The sequence below is a fragment of the Chiloscyllium plagiosum genome, chromosome 2 (genome assembly GCF_004010195.1).
Source record: "Chiloscyllium plagiosum isolate BGI_BamShark_2017 chromosome 2, ASM401019v2, whole genome shotgun sequence".
Classification (NCBI taxonomy): domain Eukaryota; kingdom Metazoa; phylum Chordata; class Chondrichthyes; order Orectolobiformes; family Hemiscylliidae; genus Chiloscyllium; species Chiloscyllium plagiosum.
The window spans coordinates 117,473,543-117,497,800 of record NC_057711.1 but is presented as its reverse complement, the minus strand read 5'-3'; the positions used below and the strand labels follow the sequence as shown (position 1 = coordinate 117,497,800).

At 39.1% G+C, this 24,258-nt stretch overlaps 1 protein-coding gene across 2 annotated transcripts in view; it reads right to left on the bottom strand.

Moving 5' to 3' along the window:
• Nucleotides 1-5,973: 5,973 nt before the first annotated feature.
• The window catches only part of trmo (tRNA methyltransferase O), a 26,587-nt gene continuing 8,302 nt past the window's right edge, over nucleotides 5,974-24,258 (bottom strand). Inside the window, exons 3-7 of one of the 2 annotated variants that reach the window (XR_006315575.1) lie at nucleotides 23,623-23,797; nucleotides 21,221-21,378; nucleotides 18,610-19,371; nucleotides 16,204-16,480; nucleotides 5,974-5,985 (exon numbers count right to left, since the gene is read on the bottom strand). Coding sequence is in view for 1 of the 2 variants with exons in the window: in XM_043717117.1 (XP_043573052.1) it covers nucleotides 16,263-16,480; nucleotides 18,610-19,371; nucleotides 21,221-21,378; nucleotides 23,623-23,797 (1,313 nt within the window). In the remaining variant the exon portion in view is untranslated. Of the gene's footprint in view, nucleotides 5,986-16,180; nucleotides 16,481-18,609; nucleotides 19,372-21,220; nucleotides 21,379-23,622; nucleotides 23,798-24,258 lie in introns of those variants that run through there. The other variant, XM_043717117.1, reaches the window with a different exon arrangement.

Here is a 24,258-nt window from a genome sequence, read left to right as displayed (position 1 = left end):
TGAGAATATCTACTTGCTTTCATTGACTGACTTCAATTCACCATGTTAGCAGTAAGCATTGAAATATTCCCATTCGCAGGGATCATTTCCAGGCGGAGTGTTATCAGTTGTAAAGTTGAATCCAGAAAGTTTATGTTAAACAAGGCAGCGGCTTTTTTAGTTTTGGCCGCAGTGTTCGTTGTCAAAATGGATCTGTTTCATGCCGAATCTCGGCTTCCCTCTGCAATTGACAACTCTCTTGTTACAAGAACAATTTACAAAATTAATAACGGACAGCATCAGAACCAACGCACAAAATGGCAGATAAATGTCGTGGGCAAAATAAAAAAACCGAAAGAACTGTGGATGCTGTAAATCAGAGACAAAAGTAGAAATTGTTGGAAATTTCTGGCAGCATCTGTGGAAATGGGGGTTAACGTTTCGGGTCAAGTGACCCTCAGAAATATCGTGGGCTGTTGCAACGTTGAATTAGAGATAACGAGTATCAGACTGTATTAATCAGTGTCGCCATTTCCAGAACAATTTTCACCAAGAGAACATTATTTCCTGGCGGACAATTTACAAACACACCAACAATGTTATTTTTACCTGATTACTAGCTTCTCTACAATGGGAAGACTGACACGGAAGAATATTTGAATTAGTTTGCTTTTCCCGAATAAAGTATCCCCAGAATATGCTGGAACGCACTCTGTAGGACAGCTAACATTTTGCTCATTGGGATGGGACGGCTGGCAGGTTTGACTTCGATTTTACGTTGAATGGATTTTAAGTGAGTTAAAATCGCGCCCAGGTGGATCAGCGTTGCGGAATAACGATCTTTCACCAAGTTCTTAAAGAGCGAGAGGAAACGGAGACAAGAAACAGGACTAACTTGTAGAGTCAAAGTCTGATTCTTTTAAATCATCCCTGCTTTGTAGAATCCTCCCTTTGCTATATAGAGTGACAGAATGGTGAAGCACAGAAAGAGGCCATTCGGCCGACCGTCTGTGCTCGGTCGATTTCACGCGTCGGCTTTTCTTCATAGTCTGTAAAGGTTTCATTTTCAAATAATTGCCATTTTACAAGTCACAGTTGAAACCTCTATGTTTTAAGCAGCGCACGATCAGAAAACAACACCCTGCCTAAAGAAAGTCCTCTCACCGACCCTGCAGTTCTTTTACCAACTACCTTACCTCTGCTTTCTGTGGTTCCTGACGCTTTTGCCACTGGGAACCGTTTCTCCCTACTTACTCGATCAAAACCCTTTCGTTGTTTTGAATGGCTCCATCAAATCTCCTCTTGACCTCCCCCGTGCTCAGGAGAACACTCCCGTATTTCCCAACTCTGCAACAGCTTGCTTCTAGTTCCTTCCCAAGATTCACAAGTTTCAGCCATTGTTTCAGTCTGCTCGTACCCTTTCTATCTCAGCCATTTTCGATGACTTCCCACCTAGACATAATTATTGAGTCTCCCGATACCTTCACTGGTCATCAAAACGATCTAAGAACACTCTGTGTCTCCCATGAATGGAGAGTCAACTCTGTCCCACTCTCCACTACCCATCTTCGACCTGGCTAAACATGTTATTACAAGAACAGCTTCTCTTTTGTCTCCAATCACTTCACCAAAATAAGATGCTGCTCTGGGGATCCATTTCAATCTTAGCTATGGTCGTCCTTTTGTGGAATACATAGTGTGTTATTTGTTCCACTTCTACTCAGGATGCCTCCCTCAGCTCTTTTGTCTGAATTTTCCAAAAGGCAAAGGAAAAAAAATGCTGTCATTCAAAGATCCAGTAAAACATAATCGTGTACAATGATTGCTCTTTTCCACTGGAGGCCGATTGTGATTACTCACTGCACCAGACACAATATTATGTCGGCACTAATGGATCAATGGATAAATGTACTGCATTGTGATTAAGAACCAGATAGAACAATACAGTCACAGACCCCATTCTAGGTCTGTATTCAGGTAACAGTGGTAATAGTGAGGTTGCTACTATTGGCCTCAGTACTTCTGGGCTAAGAAGCAGAGAAACCTATCAGGATTCCAATTATAAACCCTACCCAATGTGCCTGGCTCAACCCATGTGTACCTGAATGTCAAGAGAGGATCGGTTCTGGATTAGTGGTGCTGGAAGAGCACAGCAGTTCAGGCAGCATCCAAGGAGCTTCGAAATCGACGTTTCGGGCAAAAGCCCTTCATCAGGAATAAAGGCAGTGAGCCTGGAGTGTGGAGAGATAAGCTAGAGGAGGGTGGGGGTGGGGAGAAAGTAGCATAGAGTACAATGGGTGAGTGGGGGAGGGGATGAAGGTGATAGGTCAGGGAGGAGAGGGTGGAGTGGATAGGTGGAAAAGGAGATAGGCAGGTAGGACAAGTCCAGACAAGTCATGGGGACAGTGCTGAGCTGGAAGTTTAAACTAGGGTAAGGTGGGGGAAAGGGAAATGAGGAAACTGTTGAAGTCCACACCCTCCTCAAGCTTATCTCTCCACGTTTCAGGCTCACAGCCTTTATTCCCGATGAAGGGCTTTTGCCCGAAACGTCGATTTCGAAGTTCCTTGGATGCTGCCTGAACTGCTGTGCTCTTCCAGCACCACTAATCCAGAATCTGGTTTCCAGCATCTGCAGTCATTGTTTTTACCTAAGAGAGGATCGGTGTAGACTTGGCTTTGGGTGGTGCCCCAATATTTGATGTTGAATCACAAGCAAAAAAGAAAACTTGTGCATTATATATATGTGTATATTCTGTATGAGGCCTTTCTTGACTTCAGGACATCCAATCTGTTTTACAGGAAATTATGTGCTTTTGAAGTACTATCATTATTGCAACATAGAAATGTAGCAGCCAAGTTTTGCACAGCAGGATGCGACAAACACAGCAGGGATTGGCTGGGTTATTAAATGAGTATTTTACATCTGTCTTTTACATTTACCAAAGAAGCAAATGTTACCTAGTTCATTACAGCAAAGGAGGAAACTCAATCACTAGACAATTTCAAACTGATAAATTGGAGGTATTAAATAACCTGTGATTAGAGTAGAGATGGTACTGGGATGGATGAAAATCATCCAAGGCACTGGCCATAATTTTTCCCTTTTCATGGACACATGAGTGGTTCATTCAAAAGAGTTTATAGGAAAAAAAACCTTAGCATTTACATACTTGAGTATTAGGGAAATGTCTAGAAACAATAATTTGGGATACAACTCAAAGTCATACAGACACCTATAGGTTAATAAGGGAAAGTCAGCATGGATTTCTTAAGGAAAAATAATGTTTAATTAACTTTCTGAAGCCCTTTAATGAGGTACCAGATTGAGGTGATGAAGTTAAATTATTGAGGTGCTGTACATGGATTTCCAAAAGGTGTTCCATACAGTGCCACACAACAGACTTGTGAGACAAGTTATAACTCATGGAATAAAATGTTCAATGGATACAAAACTAGCTGAGTGATCAGAAACCACTGAGTAATAGTCAGTGGATACTTTTCAGGCTAAAGGAAGGTTTGGATTAGATTTCACCATAGCTGGTTAGCAGGACTCCTGCTTTTTGTGATTTATATTAATGCTCTAGATTTTGGAGTGCAGGCAATGTTTAAGGACTATACAAAACTTGGGAGCATTTTAACGTGTGAAAACAACAGTGTAGAACCTCTAAAGGACATTTGACAAGTCATTGCAGAAAAGTGGCAGATGAAATTTGATGAGGAGAAATAGGAGGTGATACATTTTCAAAATTCAACATGGATAGACAGTATAAACCAAAAGGTGCTATTCTAAAGTGTGTACAGGAGCAGAGAGACCTGAGTATGTATATGCACCAGATATTAAAATGACAGGCTAGTTGGTGAGTATGTTTCATAAAGCATTTAGACCTCATGGATCTATTAACAGTGGCAAAGTGAACAAGAGCAGGAAGGTGATGACGAACTTGAATAAGACACTAGTTAGACATCACCTGAAGAACTGTGTACCATTCTGGACACCACACTTTAGGAAGGATGTGAATATTGGAAAGTGAAGACGAGATTTACAAAAATGGTTCAGGGATGAGAAATGTCAGTCATGAAAAGAGATTGAAAAAGTTGGAGCTGTTTTCCTTGGAGAGGACAAGGTTAAGAAGTGAATTGATTGAAGTTTGCAAAATTATGTAAGGTCTGGACAGAATAGACAGGGGGAAACTATGTCCAATCATAAAAATATCAAGAAAAGAGTGCAGATTTAAAGTGATTTGCCAGAAATAAAGAAGTAAATGCAACGTGAATTTTTTTCACACAACAGATCATTCAGGTCTGAAATGCGCTACCTGGAAGTGTGTGAAGGCAGAGTTAATTGAGGGGTTATTTAAACAAAAACAATGAGCAGGCCTATGGGGAAAAGCAGGAGATTGCCACTAAGTCATGATGCTCATTTGGATAGCCAGTGCAAACATCGAGGGCCAAATGGTCTTCGTCATCACCATAATAATTCTGAAATCTCTGTGATAACTGACTTGATTGTCTGTTTTATTGATACTAGTCATTGGATGAACATTGACCAGTAGACCAGGGAGATCTTCATTGCTCTTCTTTGAAATAGTGGCTCGTGGATCCTTTGTGGCCCCCTGAGAGGGGAATCAAATTAACTTGAAAGAATTGCTTCCTCTGACTTTCACAGAATCACAGAATAAGAGAGAAGAGGCTCTTTGGCCCATCAAGTCCACATTGCACAACTATTCTAAATTTACATTGGTTACACTTCACAGCACTTGGCCCATAGTCTTGAGTGTTATGAAATTTCAAGTGCTCATCCAAGTAGTTTTTTAAAGATAGTGAGGTATCCCCCTCAACTATCGTCACAGGCAATACATGTCAAATCCCCACCAGACAAAATATTTTCCTCAAATTGCCTGTAAGCCTCCTAATTTTCACCTTAACATAATGGGTCCTTGTTATTAACCCTGCAACCACAGGGAACTGCTACTTCCTATCTACTCTGCCCATGCCTCTCATAATCTTATACATTTCAATCAGATCCCTCTCAGCCTTCTCTGCTGTAAGGAAAATAACCCAAGCTAATCCATGAGATCTTCTTGGTGAAAAAGAAAAGAAAGTTAGGGACACAGTTCAGAATTGAATTTACGTCCTTTCACAGTATAAGCAAAAAGGGCTCTACTAATAATATTAGTTCATAACTTTAACACAGCTATTTCATTTGCACTATTAGAGCTTGGGACAACACTTTCTTCTCTTGTTTTGAACCTTGAACTCAAAGAAAAATCACTCAAATGTAGTCACTTGGTGAGCAAGGGATGTAGAACAGGGGCAAAACCTTTTGGCTGGAATAAGAGAAGCTTAGAGAGAGAATAAAGTTGCAGCTTTATTTTGGGTGCAAATACCTAATATATTTACCATAAACTGTTTTCTTACCCCAAACTAACATCTTGCACATGATAAAGAAACCTCATAATTATGCCACTTAGGAGCATCATCAAACAAGATTTGACACTAAGGAATATTAAAAAAGGTTTTCATCAGTTTATCCAACTTACATATGTGAATGTGGTATCCATTTTTAAAATGGTATACTAATGATTAGATTACTTACAGTGTGGAAACAGGCCTTTCAGCCCAACAAGTCCACAGCGACCCACCAAAGCGCAATCCACCCAGACCCATTCTCCTACATTTACCCCTTCACCTAATGTTACAGGCAATTTAGTATGGCCCATTCATCTAACCTGCACATTTTTGGATTGTGGGATGAAACAGGAGCAAACCCACACAGACACAGGAGGAATGTGTAAACTCCATACACAGAGTCATCTAAGGTGGGAATTGAACCCAGGTCTCTGGCGCTGTGAGGCAGCAGTGCTAACCACTGTGCCACCTGTAATGAATTTAAGATAAATGTGTTACACCTTTTTCTTTAGCCTACAGCTTAAATTCTAGCCCTGCAATTAACATGTGGGGATCACAGTACAAATTTAATGGTGTTTCTGTAAACATAAAAATAAACTCCTGAATTTTGGTCACTTCAGTTCTGCAGAGACTGAAATGCTTTAATGATATCCTTATAATTTGGTTCTATGTTTCCTGTGGATTTGTTAAGAGTAAACATTAATTTGTGTTTTTCTTATTTGTTCTTTTTTTTAAAAGTTTGTTGTTACTGATCACACTGGGGAACCCAATGTAATCCTTAAAGATCTGTTAGAAGAGGATCTGTTAGAACAGTTTATACTGCGCTGCTGATCTATAACAAATTGATTGATTTTGCACATATAAGACTGTCAAAAATTGTTTCCAAAGGAATAGACTTCACTATTGACTCACTGGGCATTTTCTACTACCAGCTTTTGAAAGAAAGAAATAATTAATTTTGCCTTCAGAAGTCCAAAATATTTCAGCTACAGAGTTATTTTTGAATTGTAGTTACTATTGTTATGTCAGTGAATGAGGAAGCCAATCTACAGTACAGCAGGATTACAGTAACAGCAACATTTATTCGTGTTCTCAATCATAATCGTTTGACTTAACTGTACAATATGAACACCTACATATAATTCTGAAAAGTAAGAAAGTGTAAACAAACTGCAAGAAATAAGCTATAAACTAAGTTCATGTGTCTAGACAGTCCACACAATATTTCTGTACACATAGAACAGCTACTGACATAAACAACCCTATGATCAGAAGCATGGAGGTTAATAAAATGATTCAGAAGTAAAATTATAAAGTACTTCTTTACTCAAAGGACAGTCAAAATCTCAAACTGTTTCCCTGACAAAAAGTTGCGACTGGAGGTCAATTAATAATTTCAGAACTGAGATTGATAGATTTTATGGTAAGCAAACTGAGGATTCTGGAACTAAGTCATGTTGTTCGTGTTAAGATATCAATTCTCCATAGTCTAATTGAATGGAGTAACAAATTCCTTTTATTTTGGTTTGGCACTGCTAGCTAACATGCACTGTTGGTTTGAATTTCACCTTGTTTCAAAATATGAAGTTTACTGAAATGAATAAGAAATTAATTTTGATCTATTCTGTGACTCTACAATTATAAGTTGAAGCACACCACAATCTGGATTAATAATTATACAGAGACTTGTGGAAGCAATCAACTTTGAGAGATTCTGAACTTAAATGGTTAGAGATTTCATCCATCTTTATGTTTTCATACAATTATGAGAGGCAGATATTTGCCTGCCACCTGTTGGAAACAGGTGATATGTGTTAGTTTAAGATGTCTTTAAAGTCCACCCTAAAATCATTAAAAGAGATATGATTCATTACATATTTCTTAACAATAAAATTGTTGTAATATCACAAGATAATTGTTACCTGAGGGAATTGTTAAATAGAAACAGAGTTAATTATCTAAACATAGCCACATTCTTGCCTGTACTTGTTGAGTTGTTTGCAGAGGTAGAGGGAAATGTTAGATTACAAACCTAATTGATAATCTGGTTTAGAAATAAAACAGCTTTTTTTCAACTGAATTGTAATCAATTATTGCAACTTATTCCAGGAGTTGCTATAGTATCTTAATTGAACCTACTATCTTTTGTAGGGTTAGCATCCAGAAACATACAACAAATTATTTACTTAGCCAATACTTCTTAAAGCCTAACTTTGTTACTTAAAGTGACTATAACAATTTTGGTACAATCTCTAGCTCACTGTGGAGGAGTCACACACTCTGATTCTGCATCATACTCCGCTTTTAGGTCTAATATTTAGCCAAGGCTGGGAGGACATTTCCTGGTCATCCTCCTTATCACTTAGCTTATTACAGATTTTACTGTTCACTGCCTTGCTTGTCTTTCTGGCTGTCGAACTGTAGGCTGAAGAACTTGATAAAAACTCCTGAACAGATGTTTGAGAGACAGGGATATGCTTAAAATGCACTGTGATTGCCACATCAGCTCCTTGAAGTTCCTGGACCTGGCCTTCAGGAGATACTTTGGGTGAGAGTTTCCATGTTGAAGTTAAAGTATAAAGTGTTGTATAAGGTACTTGGTGCATCACATAGAAAATGAATGAGATGCTCTTGCCAGTGGCGAGACCTTCTAAGATTGAAGGATCTGGCTCCACCTTGACACCATTTTGAGTGCTGCAAGTCAGAAACTGTCCTTCAGCCTGTGGGATACTCCCAGAAACTTCGAGATGCCTTTCAAAAAGTCTAAGCTGGCTTCCAGCTTCACTCATGCTACCCTCCAGATGCTGCATGCAGCCATTGACAGAACATCCATCCTCTTTCCTTTAATCAAACCAGGAGGCCTGGACCAGGATTGGAGCTCATGTCACTGCTACTGGACCACATCAAAGAATTAGAAAGCAGTGCAGGAAGACAATTAATGATCTCCTATGTTGTGCAAGGATAGGTGGCACCATCCTCTCTCTGCTTTTTCACACTCACATGGCTACTACTCAGTCTTCACTTACAATGTTCTAATATCTGTTATAGTCTCATTGCCTCAATAGGACTACAGAACGTTTTTTGAAGTGAAAGAGGTAGAGCATCTTTCACCAATGAAAGTGTGTTCCTTGCTTCAATCACTATGCCTTGCTTCATCTCTTGGATTCAACAAAGTGGCTGACTGGAGATCTCATTTGTCAGGTAGCCATTCACGTATAAGTTGGCAACTGCAGTCAAGGCTCTAAGGATGACTAGGAGAAAGTGAGGACTGCAGATGCTGGAGACCAGAGTTGAAAAATGTGGTGCTGGAAAAACACAGCAGGCTAGGCAGCATCTGAGGAGCAGGAGAATCGATGTTTCAGGCATAAGCCCTTCTTCAGGAATGAGGCTGGTGTGCCAAGCGGGCTGGATATCTAAGAATGACTCTCGGGGACACTAAAGAAAAGAATAACATTTAGGGAATGATGCCATGGATTGAGCCTAAATCATGCCTGGATTATGTATGACCCACCTCTTGACTGACCATGGACATTCCCCATATTGACTTTGCAGGACAGTCCTGACTGACCATAGCCCACACCTGAATTTGCAAGACGACTTCACAATAGCAGCGAACAAGGCCTGGATGGCATTTGCTTGTCAGCCAGGACTCACCACTATCCAATTACCACACTGACAGCACAGACCCCAGCACTTGCATTGGACCAATTACCCAACTGACTGTGGACAACCTCCTGAATTGGAAATAATTCATCCCCTGATATATACTTCCTAATTGACTGGAATGCACCCTAATCCCACTAAACATGCCTCCAGTTTCCTTTTCATACATTGCTATGCTGTTCAAGCACATGCAGAGCATTGGCCACATAAGCTGCTGGCACATGTGACACCTTTGACATCAACATAGCATCATACCATACAGCAACATATACTCCCACATTTATATTGAATCTTCTCTATTTCCTTCAACCACAATCTCCTGCTTTGTCTTCTGTGTTCAAGTCATCTTTTCAGGGAAAAGCTATCTTCCTCTTTTTCTGTGTAAAAGTGCACTCTGATGCATTATCATGGCCCAGTTAGATGGAGTAATGGTGCAGGGATATATTGTGCCTTAGTAAATGTGAAGAAGTCTATTGCTGTTGTAACAGTTTCAATAACAGTGAAGAGAAAGAGCATGTGATGGTATTGATAGAGGCAGTGAAAGCTGTGCACTCATCCAAAGCAAAGACAGAAGACAAAGTCATTGGGTACACACTTCATTTATGCAATCTGGTTTCTGAGGTGTCAAGTATCTTAGTTGGGCATATGTTAATTGGGAAAGGTGAATTGATTCCAATATGTTGTGTAATTAATGATGCAAATGAAAGAGTGAATTGCCATCTAAGGAGGGGCCTCTTTATTTTGCCAGTGTATCTTAATGTCAAGAATCTGATTTTCGGATTCTCAACTGATCATGCTCACCACGATTCTGGCCAACACAGGGGATGGAAAATCATACCAATGAGATGTGTAGAAGATAATTCCCCTTTGCTCATTTGTGAATCTAATTGTTTTATCCCATTGACAGAGTCTTTCTGGAGTCTTGTTAACCTCTAATGTGAGTTTCTCTCTGTGCTTCATGGGGAATATCTTTATTGGCAGCTTTGAGATAATTAGATAATAATACATAAGTTGTTGAAGGTGGCATGACAGATTGAGAGACCAGTTAATGTAGTATACAAAAACCTAGTTTTTGTTAAGGAGCATAGAGTATAAGAACAAGGTTATGTTGAACTTTTAAAGGTCACTAGCTTGGCCTTAGCTGGAGAACTGCATCTAGTTGTAAGCACCACACATTTGGAGGAATTTGAAGGCATTGATTGGAGAGGGTGCAGAAAGGATTCATGGGAATGTTTCTCAGTATGTGGAATTTCCATAATGACAAAATATTGGAGAAGGTAGGATCCTTTTACTAGCAGTTGGTAGGGATAGATGAGTTTAGAGACAGAGATATTCAAAGTCATGAGGGGTTTGGACAGAGTGGGTGGGGAGAGACTATTCCAACTCCTGAAGCGACTGAGAACAAAAAGGCACAAATTAAAAATAATTGGTGAAAGCAGCAAAATTGACAGAAGAAACTTCTTCACACAGCATTTCACCCAGTTAAGATCTGCTATATGCTGTGTATATGGTGGATGCAGCTTTGATTGACAAATTCAAGAGGGAATCTGAAAAGAATGAATGTGCCAGGTTACAGGGAGAAGACCAGAAAATAGCACTGAGTGAATTGCTGATTTGCAGAGCTGGTGCAGAGAGATCTGGTGTTGGTGCTGCTTAGAATAAAAGGCTGGGCAGGTGTTTGAGGTGGCAATGGGGGAGCATTTGAGAGTAATAGCAACCACAACACAAGGTATTTAAAGTTTGTTACGGAGAAGGAAAGAGATGATCTGCAAAAAAGAGTTTTGGATTGCGGATAGGCAGATCTTAAAATAAAGCAGGAATAGGCCATAGTAAATTTGGATCAACGATTTGTGGGAAAATCTACAGAACAGTGGGGGGTATTCAAAATGAAATTGGGAGACTAAAGGCCCAACATGTTCCCTTTAGGGGTGACATGTAGGAGCAACAAAACTCTAGATATCTAAGGATATTCAGGACTGGGCAAGAATGAAAAGAGAGGGTTTTAGCTAGTTCAAAGGGAACAAATCAACAGAGGGCCCAGTGGAGTACAGAGGTCTAGGTGTGAATTTAATAAAGCAATTAGGAGAGCAAAGAGAGATCCTGAATAAACAATGGTTGGTAAAATTAGGGAGAATCCTAATATATTCTATAAGTATATCAAGGGAGAGAAGATAATCAAAGAAATAGCAGGTCCTATTAGGGACGAGTGGGCAATGTGTGTGTGGAAATGGAGGAAGTTGATTGGATGTTAAATGAATACTTCACTTCTGTCTTCACTTAAGATGTAGGTAACAAAATTTGGGGAGGATTTATAAGGATCTTGAGCAGATTGACATAGGCAGTGAGGAGGTATTGGAGGTTTTGGCAAATTTAAAAGTTGACAGATCCCCAAGTCCAGATGAGTTGTATACCAGATGGCTGTAGAAGGCAAGGGATGAAATTATGGGAGCTTTGACCCAAATTTTTAATTGATCTCTGGCCACAAGCAAGGTGCCAGATGTCTGGACGATAGCTAATATGGTTCAATTTGTCTGGAAGACTGGTAGAAATGAACCAGGGAATTATAGACCAATGAATCTCACATCAGTAGAAGGGAAACTACTGGAGGAAATTCTGAAGGGAAGAATTAATCTTCACTTTGAGCTGCAAAGTTTGATCAGGGATAGTCAACAAGACCTTGTCAGAGGTAGGTCGTGCCTCACAAATGTGACTGAATTTTTCAAGAAGGTCATTAGGTATGTAGATGAAGATCATGCAGTACAGTTGATGTAGTTTATATACATCTCAGTAAAGCCTTTGACAAGATCCCACATGGGAGTCTGATAAATAAGGTAAGAGTGCATCAGATCTAGGGTAACTTGGCAAGTTGATGCAAAATAAACTTAGTAATAAGAGACAGAGGGTGGTGGTACAAGATTGTTCCATGACTCAAGGTCAATGTCTAGGAGCAAACCACAGGGATCAGTGTTGTGTCCCTATTCATGACATATACCAACCATATAGAAGAAAACTTAGGTGAAGTGATAAACATGTTTGTGGATGGCACAGAGATTGGCCGGGTGATTAAAAGTGAGGAAGAAGGTCTTAGGCTACAGCAAGATAAGGATGAGTTGGTCAAATTGATGGATCAGTGGCAGGTGGAATTTCACCCTGATAAGTATGAGGTGATGCACTTTGGAAAAAGTAACAAGGCAAGGGAGTATTCACTCAATGGCAGGATACTATAAAGCTGAGGAACAATGGAATTTTGGGGGTGCTTGTCCACAGATCCCCAATGATGGGATAATACAGTAGTTAATAGCCAGTGCCCTGTCTGCCTTCTTATCAGTCATGGATAGAGGAGGAAAGATGTTATGTGGAAGCCGTACAAAACTTTGGCTAGGTTACAGCTGGGTAGTGTGTGCTGCTCTGATCATCATATTGTATGAAGGATGTGATGACACATGAGTGTGTACAGAGGAGCTTGACCAAAACATTGCCTGGGTTGGGATATTTTAGCTGAGAGGAAAATCTGGGTAGGCTCTGGTTGTTTGCGCAAGAGCAGAGAGACTGAAGGGACAACCTAATTGAGGTGTATAAGGTTGTGATGGGTATGGACAGGGTAGATAGGAAGTAGCTGTTCCTCTTAGTGGAGGGCTCAATAGTGAAGTGCATAATTTTCAGATAAAGGACAGAAAGTTTAGAGGGGATTTGAGGAGAATTTTCTCTCAGGGAATGGTGGGAATTTGGAAATGTACTGACTGCGAGGCAGTAGAGGCAGGAAACCTTATAATCTTTAAGTAGTGAGACTAGGGGGCATATTTTTGAGGTGAGAGGAGATTTGAAAAATACATTAAGTGCAATTTTTTTTACACAAAGTGATTCGGGTGTGAAATGAACGTCCTGAGGAAGTGGTGGATGTGGATACAATTACAACATTTAAAAGACATTCAGGTAAGTGCATAAATAGGAAACATTTGGAGGGATGTGAGCCAGGAGTAGGCAGGTGGGACTAGTTTAGTTTGGGATTATGGATTAGTTGAACCGAAGGATCGGTTTACATGCTGTATGATTCTGGAAGTACGTGGATGAGTATTTGAAATGCCAAAATATTCGAAGCTAAGGCCAAATTCTGGAAAATGAAATTGGTGTAGATTGTTTGATACAGATGCAATGGGCCTTTATAAAAAAATATTCACAGGATATGGGCATCACTGGCTGGACTAGCATTTATTGGTCATTCCTAATCACCCAGAGGCATAAATGGTTTCCTTCTGCACTGTAACAATTCTGTATATTGGAAGCTGCACCCAGAGATGGAAGAGTCTATGCACATCTGATGGGGGTTAAATGACAGAATTGCAAAGATTGGTGTGAATTGACAACGGTCAGGTCAATACACCCCTATCCCATACCTGTAAACCATATTAGCCTTTCCGATGGAGTGGCATTTCCTGATACAGCAACATATCAAAGTGCAACATCCCTCGTGTCAAACTGGATATTAAGCTCAAGGCTCTGAAGGGCAACATGATCATAAACCCTTTCATTTCAAGCAGTATTATCTGCTGAGCCACCGCTGATGAGAAAATTTCTGCAAAAGCAGCTTCGACCTCTCAGACACCACGGTTTGGTTTTTGGGAATAACATTTCAACGGTACACATTGTGTCTATAGTCTAATGTCTGTTTGTAATAGCTGACTCCGTGATAATGTGTCCCCTTAACAGCTGCTTCCTGAATTGGTTTGTATTTAAGATCAAATCTCCCAGAACTGACCACACAAGACTGAAACTTTAATGTATTACAAACAGTGATGCCAGCTTTCCTGTAATAACCCAAGGCCTTGGCTACTTGCTTTGTTAACACAAAATAGTAGTGTGATAGCAATGAAGCTCTAGTTGGTCAACATTTATCTTCCACCAAGACAACGTGACCCTAATCATTTGCGTTGTTGATCTTTGCCGAAAGCACACTTATTAAAAGGAACATTGCAGCCAAGTTTCACATCAAGTAAATACATTTCAGAAGCAACCAGTTGGCTGTAAATCAGTTTCAGACATCTCAGGATTTGAAAGTTGCAACATCAATGCAAGTTTTCTGTTAGCAACAGATAGGATTCTGCCTTTACTAACACAAATCTAAGTTGAAACCATTCACTTGAAACTTTGAAATATTTCATCTTAACTTTCCTTAAATTAATTTTGAAAAGTTTAAAATCGGAAGTTCTTTAAGAGTTTAGCAATACAATGGAACGAAGAGGACAGATATAACCAAGCATCTTACACACATATTGTCTAGCCAAGGTTCGGCACAGGTGGATTGCTGTGCCAACACATTTATTTACAGTTTTGCAAATCAATGCCATACCAACACCTCATAAGTCTCTGCACCAAGACAATAAAAGGCAATGTTGGTACATGCTCAGGCTACACAACCCAAAATTCAGCCAGACATTTTTGGTGGATTTGTGATCCAATCTATATTCAACTCCAAGAGAGGGTGGGCTACAGTGCTTTAGTTAAAATAAACCATTTAACAAAAGCACTAAAAAAGGAACAAGTTAATTACAGTTTTGTTCTAATCCTTTTGGACATTGATTATCTAGTCTTTGCTCAGTAAGCCAATTTTCTTTTTATTTACAGAAAGCCACATTTCAGATTTGAGCAACGAGCAGCAATCATTTCCATCAATCACATTGCTTATCACAGTCAGAAAGAAGCATGTCAAATTCCAACACATTGGGGAAAATAAGTTTTGATAAAATCCCAGAGACTCAGTTAAATTGAAATGCTGGTAGGGGAATCCCCAACAGAAATGTTACTCATATAACCTTTAAGGTCAGCATAATTCATTATACAGCTGAAGAGATAAATATTGTGGTAATATGCTGGGAATTCAATTTACTTATGATTTACATAGCCAGAAAATATTCAAGGACAAAAATGAATAAAGACTAAAATCAATTTGGTACAATCTTTTTCCCTTGGGAAGGATTCAATAACAAGAGGTCACGCTTTCAAGGTGAGAAGTTTAAGGGGGATACATGCGGCAAGTACTTTTACAGAGAGGGTGGTAGGTGCCTGGAACGCATTGCCAGCAGAGGTAGTAAAGGCAGGCATGGTAGATTCATTTAAGATGCGTCTGGACAGATGCGTGAGTAGGTGGGGAGCAGAGGGATACAGATGCTTAGGAATTGGACGAGAGGTTTAGACAGTGAATTTGGATCGGCTCAGGCTTGGAGGGCCAAAGGGTCTGTTCCTGGGCCATAAACTTTCTTTATTCTTTGTTCTATTTGGACAATTTAGATTAAGTTTAGTGTTCAGATGAGGAATAGTTAGATGGAAGGAGACAAAATTAACAGCCATAATTCAGTTTTTATTTTGAAGTCATGGTCTTTACTTTTATTCTTCCATTATGTGCATTTTTAAAATATCTCATTGGTGCAACACCATATCAACAATGAAGCTAACTACTATGTGATAATATGTAATAGAAACTATCTATATAAACTTAAAGCATGGGGAGATGGTAGAATCATAGAATTTTACAGTCCAGAAGGAAGCCATTCAGCCCATCCTGTCTGTACCAATTTCTGACAGAACTATCCAGTTAGTCCCATTTGCCAGCCATATCTCTGTAGCCCTTCAAATTGATCACTTTCAAAATATGTATCCAGGTCACTTGAAACCTATGGAAACCACCTTCACCACTCTCCCAGAGAGTGCATTCCAAATCCTAACAATTGAGTAAAGAAGTCTCTCTTCATTTATTCCTTGCTGAAATCTTGCAATTGCAACTCCAGTCACTGACATAGTGAAGTGGAAACAGAATATTCTTCATTACCCTGTCAAAACTATTCATAATTTTGAACACCTTAGTAAGGTCACCTCTTAATTATCTTGGAGCAGAGAAGAATAAGTCCAATTTCTCTATTATTTCCTTGTACCAAAAATCTGTCATTCCTGGAATTATTCTCAAATTTCCTTTACACTTTCTCCAGGGCTTTAACATGCTTTCTTAAATAAGGTGCCCAGAACTGAAAACATTACTCCAAATGTGATCTCAGTAATGTGGTGTTACATGAAAGTGGTACAAGTTGAAAGGAAGTACACATGAAGCAAAAATTCACACACAGAGGGCTGAAAAACATTGGTTTTTAGTTTTATGGAAACATGCAATGTTAACAATGTTTGCAGTTTTGATCAGGAATTCCTATTCCAACAGTTCCAGTCTAGGCATCCTTTTCCACTGGTTTTACCCTCAAGATTTCAGCAAAGTCATCTCCAAACCAAGCGGTGATGTGGGCAACGTCTACAGTGAAGTAAAACAGAATGTCCTGGCATTGCTTCCTACGATATATGGATCTTGGATCAGCTGATAGCACAGCCACAATGGCAGACTTTGCTTCCTTAACAGACTGGAAATATTTCAGTGATGCTTTGTCTGGATCTGTAAACAGACAGTATTTACTAGATATTAGTTCTTAAATATGTCAAAAATCTAAACACTAAAAGTATAGAACTTCAGAGTTCAATAAGATAAAGCTACTAGGTCATAGTCCCCAAGACCATTTAAAATTAATCAGATTTTTGATTTTGTTAAAACTGAACAAAATTTGCAAGAGAACTGTAAAGCAATTAAAATATTAAACATCCACAAGAAGTTATAACAGTGAACTTGTGCTAAAAACATACAGGATCTTTGGTTCAATAAATAGTGCAAAAGTAAAGAAGTTATGCTAAACCTTTACAAAACACTGATTCAGCATCAGTATATCACAGTGTTCAATCCCTTCTATGAAGTGTTACGACACAGCGTAAACTCGCCTCAATTTAAAACCAGCAACACAGAAAAGATTTATCCCATGCAGTAATCTGAAAATTTGATAGGCCAAGAACTAGTTAAAGTAAAAATGAACAACTTTATTTCTTGAAGTATAACAGAATAATTAGCTAACTACAATTTACAAATCCTTCCTCTAACCTATCTTTTATCTTCACTTCTATAATACTAGTCCAATAAAATTCCCAATTAAGATTTACAAAACAACACTTATCTCAAAACCAGGCCTCTTAGTTTTCTCTGAATTCCTGTCTTATTCTTCTTGGAAAGTCTGCTTCACAGGTTAATGATCAATTAAGGTTCTTTAAGAGAGCTATTTTTCTGGGCAATATGCAGATGTCATTGGCTTGGCAATTCTCCTCCCAACTGCTCAACTTTCCCCGGTCTTATACCCCAAAGCATCAGATTGTGTCATTGGCTTTTAAGATTGTCAATATACTCAATTCCAAACTTGATTGGAATTTGGGTATTTTTCGGGGTTATAACTTAAAACAAGTTCAAATTGGGCCAGTCAGTTTATCAATTCCAGGCAACCAGCTACCCCAGTAGCTGGAGCACATGTTACTAGCAGTGACAGCAGGCAGTGTATTTATTCTCAAAAGGTACAGTACACCCACATCTTCATAACAGAAAAGACAAGAAAAGACGGGATTATCCTTAAGTACAGGGAATATTAAGGGAAATTTCGTAAGGGTACTCAAAATCATGAAAGGTTTTGATAGATTAAATAAGGTGAAACATTTCCAGGGGCAGGAGGGTTGATCACCAAAGACGACAGATTTAAAGTAACTGGCAGAGGAACCAGTGGCAACACAATTTCCTTTTAAATGCAGCAATCTTATTGTTATGTTTGGGAGAGTGCTGCCTGAAAGCATGGTGGAAGAAATCGGATTGCATAGCTCTTCCTAACAGCCAATGCAGACACAATGTGTAAATGGTATGCTTTGCATGTAACTCCTACTTCTGATCAGATGGCAGTGTAGTAGAGCTCCTAAGCCCAGAGCTTGTCTGCTCCATCTGCTTTTCTTTTATTTTCTAAAATAGTTTTGTTTCCTTTTTCTTTTACTTACCTCTTTATTGAAGAGCTCAGTTGTGATGACAGCATCAGCAGCAGCAAGTGGGTCCAGCGCAGACCCAAGGCAATCAGGGAGTGGGCCCAGCACATCTGCACCAATGAGGCAATCCTAGCACTAACTCACGCCTGCTGCTGCTGAGGCAAGTTTGGACCTCGTATGAGACCAGGTGGCATTGGCTGCATCGGCAAAGTGGGCCCGAAGCAGACTCATGTCATTGGCGGAGTTGAGTTTGACCAATGTGGTACTCAGCAGCATCAGTTGCATCTGTATCGATGAGGTCCAGTGAGGACTCAGTGACGAGGGAGCCAGTGGAGACAAGATGGTGCTGAAGAGTGGCAACTTTTGCTCCTCCTACAGTGGTAAAGTGGATTCATGCCTGGCCATAGGGCCCATGGTGGAGCACTTAACACCATTTCTTTATTTTTCTGCCTTTGTGCTCTATGTTTTTGATTTTACTGTGTTTTAAGATGGTGCCAGGTAGAGGCAACAATGTACAACACTTTATGCATTTTATATCAAAACACACGTGACAATAAACAAACAAAATACTTTGATATGTTAGTTTTCTAATTCAGTTGATGTTACATTTTAATTCAGACACCCAAATTCTAGCTGCTGGTTTTGTTAACACTAATAGAAGCATCGCACCATCATTCGTACCTGTCCCACCTGGAGCCTGAAACTGCTCCAGATCCAATTCTGCATGAGGAGTGAACCGAACCTGTAAGGATGGTACAGGTGACTGTTTTATCCAAGTCGCAATCGCACTGTTAGACAACTGGCTCCCAGGTATATTAATGGCATCCACATCCTTTTGCTGTTTATTCTGATGAACTGTTGCAGCACTTAACTGCTCAGAATCTAAACAAATAACTTTATCTTGTGCAGTTACTTGCTTTATTGCATCATTGTGGACAAGTTGACATTCGATTTTCTCCACAACCAAGTGTATATTTTCATAAGAAGCATCCTTCTTTCCAGCAAGTACATCAATTTTCTCAGCTTTTAATTTAGGGGTGTAACACGGCTGTTTATCTGCAACTTCATCCACAGTGCAGGTTGAAACTGCACCTCCTACTTGTACTGGGCACCAGTCTTCTCCAGTAAGATCATCATCTGTCTTTTTGACTGAGTATGGTGCATCTCTCTGAGCAGGTTGTACCCAGCTGGTATAAATTGCCTCTGCTGTACCTGAAGCTACCTCAACATGAGCTGGTTTCTCTGAGTTTTTAGTCACCATCCCAGTGATTGGAATGGCTGTACCTTGACACTGTTCATTTGGCATAAGAATCTCCTGATGCAATTGACCATTGTTTTGTCGTGGATCACCTCGAGGTGCGTCATAATCTGGAATATATGGTTTAATGTCCAGTACTGGTGTTCCTTGTATCATGTCAATTCCCGAAAGATGAACCGTGTCACCTTAAAAAAAAATGAATAAATTATACATAAACGCAAAGATGAGTATAGATTGATCATAATTATGAATAAACCGAAAGTGTAAAGACCTAATATTTTGGTTACCTACTTTTGATGAATACAAGTATAACAAATGTTTAAAGATTAGAGGCAAACTTAATGATGATCTAGGTTGTGCAATGCCATGAAAATTATTTGGCCCAACCCTGAGCTTTAAATACATATCATCTTTCACCAATTTCCACCTCCCTGACATATTGTTTGATACAAAAACATCTAGCCATTCCTTTCTGTCCTTGCTAAAGTTAATTATTCCACTTTCACATGCTTTTCAAGTTCTGTTTCAAAATTCATATCTGTCTCCATCTTCCACGTATTCACTACCAAAACGTTTGTCCTCATATCACCCTTGGTTATTTTGCTAATAACTTGATATTGAGACCAACCCGGCTAACTACCATCCCAGTATACTCTTGATCATCAGTAAAGTGATTGAAGGTGTCATCAGCAGGATATCTAGCAGCACCTGCTCAGAAATAACCTGCTCACTGATGCCTGGTTTAGGTTACACTAGGACCATTCAGCTCCTAACTTCATTACAGCCTTGGTTCAAACATGGACAAAAGAGCTGAACTCCACAGATGATGTGAGAGTAAACAGCCTTTGACATCAGGCTGCATTTGACTGATTGTAGCATCAAGGAGCCCTAGCAAAACTGGAATCAATGGGTACCAGGGGGCAAACTCTCCACTGGTTGGAATCATACCTGTGAAATAAGATGATGATCGTGGTTATACAGTCAGAGTCATACAACATGGAAACAGACCCTCTGGTCCAACTCATCCATGCCAACCATGTTCCAAAACTAAACTGCTCCCACTTGCCTGCATTTAGCACATATTCTTCCAAATCTTTCCTAATCATATACTTATCCAAATGTCTTTTAAATATTATAACTGCACCGGCATCCATTACTTCCTTTGGCAGTTCATTCCACACATGAACCAAACTGTGAAAAAAATGTGGCCCTCTTACATTTTAAAACTTTCTCCTCACCTCCTAGTATGAACTCCCTACCCTAGGAAAGATGCTTGCCACTCACCTTATCTATGCCCCTCATGATTTTACAAATGCCCAATTAAAGTCACCCCTCAACTTCCTGTGTTCCAGTACCAGACATCGGAGCAGGAGTTCCTCAGAGTAGTGCCTTATGCCTAACCATCTTCAGCTGCTTCACCAATGACCTTCCCTCCATCATAAGGTCAGAAGTGGGGATATTCACTGATGATTGTACAATGATCAACACTATTCATGACTCCTCAGACACTGAAGTAGTCCATGTGCAAGTGCGATAAGTTCTGGACAATATCCAGATGTCGGCTGACAAGGTTAGGGATAGGGATAATGCAGGTGCAATGTTTCAGTTCACAGTTCACTGGGTAGCCTACTATGTCAAAAGGCAGATTCTAGTCCTCCCAAGTTTTGGTCCATTACTCATGCCGAATAGGTGTTTAGAATCATACAGCATGGAAACAGACACTTCAGTCCAACCAGTCAATGCCGAACATAATCCCAAACTAAACCAGTCCCACCTGCCTGCTCCTGGCCCATATCCCTCCAAAACTTTCCTATTCATGTATTTATTCAAATGTCTTTTAAACATTATAATTGTACCCACCTTTGCAGGAGTTTCTATTACATACAAACCAATCTCAGAAACTATAAAGTTGTAATACTGCCACTTCTGTTTTAATATATTCCGGTGTCATAGAGGGAAAAGGTCTGGATTCCTACTTTCCTTGGTTGGACCAAAAAATATTTTAACCTGAGTGAACATCTTTGAAGCACATACCTTCAATCCTATCCAGCTTTGCCAGTGTTAAACCTATCGCATTGGGACGATGAGGACTTCTTGTAGAAAAGACTCCAGTCTTTAACCCATTCAGTCTCGGAGGTTTGACTTTAGCTTTATAACACTGATGTCCATTTTTGTGAAAAACAAAGATAATCCTGCATATATCAATTGTCATACATTTACAACTTAGAAATTTGATGATTTTAAGAAAATATACATATTCAGCACAAGGTCAACAAGATTACCTTGAATCTTAGGAAAAATAAGAAACTAGATTGTATTGTCCTTGGGAAAACTAAGAATCTGTCTTTGAACAGTAAACAGTTGCACATTATGGAAAAAGTATTAAAACAACACTAGTTTTATTCAAATCTGGCCACCTCAGTGATTACAACCAGTACATTTCAGTGTGAATTAAGGCACTTAAAATTAAATCTATTTGTAGATTTACAGATAGCCTGTAAACTTTCAAGAAGTTTGTCAACTGTGGAGATAACATTCCGTATTTCTCCACAAGAAGCCAAAACCACATTAAAATAATACACTTTTGCTGGTTAGCTGCACACATCAATTGAATAGCTTATGTCACAAAAGAAACAGAACTTTTGATCTTAACACATAGGTCTTACCAAAGACTTTGGGCGTTAAAGATAAAAATGTAAGTTTACTGTAATGATATATTTCAGATAAAAGTTTATTGTAGTACAGGAATACAAGAAATGGTTTTGCTCTTCTGCTGACAACTAATCCTGCCAGATGAGAATGACAATCAGAAATAGCACCATAGTCTAATGATTTGCTGACTCATTGCTAAGCTCCATGCCAAACAGCCTCACAAAATTAACTTTGTTCTCTTTAGTCCAAGGATGAATTTAGTATTCCTGGTGGGGAGGCAGACAAAGGGAATGCTTGTCAGAGATAATACTGCAACACCACAGTGCCAATTCTCTACCCTAGGTCCTCTGAGCATTTTTTCCTTTGGGAGAGCAGGGACACCATATTTATACCAGTTTTCATTTTCTTTTTTATACTTTTTAATAAATTGCAGCAATTTTATAAATTAATCTATCTTAAATAAAACAGATTATTACTGATCGTGATTGATAGCCTAGGTGCATGTTACCTTGATTACAAACATCACTTCTAGCAAAGTTTGGGTTGCAACAAAACCAATTTAAGGACAAAAGGAGGAAATAAGTGCAATTAGTTTATTTTTTAAGAGTATTTCTCCTTGAACACTACAAGGTACAGATACACATCACAAAAAGTGATTGTGTGGATTAGTAAATATATTAAATAAATAAATAAATAATTAAGTAAAAGGTTATTTGTAGAAGAATATAGTCCAACACTAAATAAATTAGGCTAATCCTTTATCAAATCTTTCAAATTATATCTGTAGTGCTGTGCAAAGCTTTCTGGTGTCCATATTTTTAAAAAAAAATGACAGAGGCATTGCACAACTGTAACAGATTCAGAAGGATGAGACCAGAACTGACAGAACATAGTAATCAGGCTGTGATGCTTTTCTCTTAAAATAAAGAGAAAGCTGAAGGGTGATTCATTAATTTCAGACATTAAAAAGTTAGACATAAAAAAACATTTTCACATGTGATGAATCCAAACCTAAAAAAGGTCAGAAATAAAATGAGCACTAATAATTAAAATCCAAGACAATGGTGAGAATATGGAACTTGCTACTATAGGGAGTGATTGAGGTGAACAGAATAGATGCATTTAGAGGAAGCAAGATAAAAACATGATGGAGCAAGGACAAGAAGGATGTGTGTATTGGGTGAGAAGAAATGTGAGAGGAGATTCAAGTGACCTTTTTCTGTACTGTAGCTTTAATGATGTTTTACAAAATTCTACTTGACTACTTTAGAACATATAGCTGATCATGTGCCATAGTTACAAGCAAAAAAGGATTGCTCCCCTACTCTAAGAAATCTATTCATCTGAGCTGATTCACTTATATCAATGTCTGTACTTTTGAAGCATACATAAAACACATACTAAATCTATGCTCTTGTGCAGCCACTTACACAGTAAATGCTTAATTTTAGCCACACTGTGCCCTCTGACCCAATTATGCCATGCTTTCTCAAGAGATTATAATGCATTTGATTCTGGACTAGCAACTGAGAGAGCAAGAGAGATTGTTCAAATCCCATTACAGATGATTAAGCTAAATTCAGTAAATCTGGTGCTACAGTAACTAGCATCAGAAAATACATCGATGTTCTTTATGGAAATTGAAAACAGAATTTTAATTCAAGTTAGAATTACTTTAGAATAGTGCTACAGAAAGTTCAATATAGCATAGTCTTTTTCTATCAGTCAGAGAAGATTAAAAAACAAAGAGGTCACAATGACTTCCAGAATAGAAACCCACCTACCAGACATGTGAAAACTGATCCAAGCCCATGAGTGAGTGCTCTGCATTGTTGAAAATTATCTTGCTAATTTTAAGTCGTGCACGGGACAAACTACATATAGTTGGTTGTCGTGGGGTGCCATTTTTTGCAGTGAAGCAGGATTCGATGTATCCAATGGGTACTGTTTGAATGTTTCCTTTAAAAACATATGTAATTCTTAATTTTCATACAATATATAACAAATTATAGCAGGGCAACAGAGAACCTATGTTATTTACAATCAGGAGGACAGTGGGTGGCAGGGAAAACCTGATTGCCAGGATTTGACTAATCATTTACAATCTATAAGTGCCAACGTGTGGCTCCAAACAAAGTGCATTCATCGCAGTTTCAAAAGAATACACCATGCTTTCAATTTAACCATTTTTTAAATGACCTTTTGAAAATGTCATCACAGAGTCATAGAGATGTACAGCATGGAAACAGAAACTTCGGTTCAAACCGTCCATGCCAACCAGATATCCCAACCCAATCTAGTCCCACCTGCCAGCACCTGGCCCATATCCCTCCAAACCCTTCCTATTCATATACCAATCCAAACGCCTCTTCAATGTTGCAATTGTACCAGCCTCCACCACATCCCTCTGGCAGCTCATT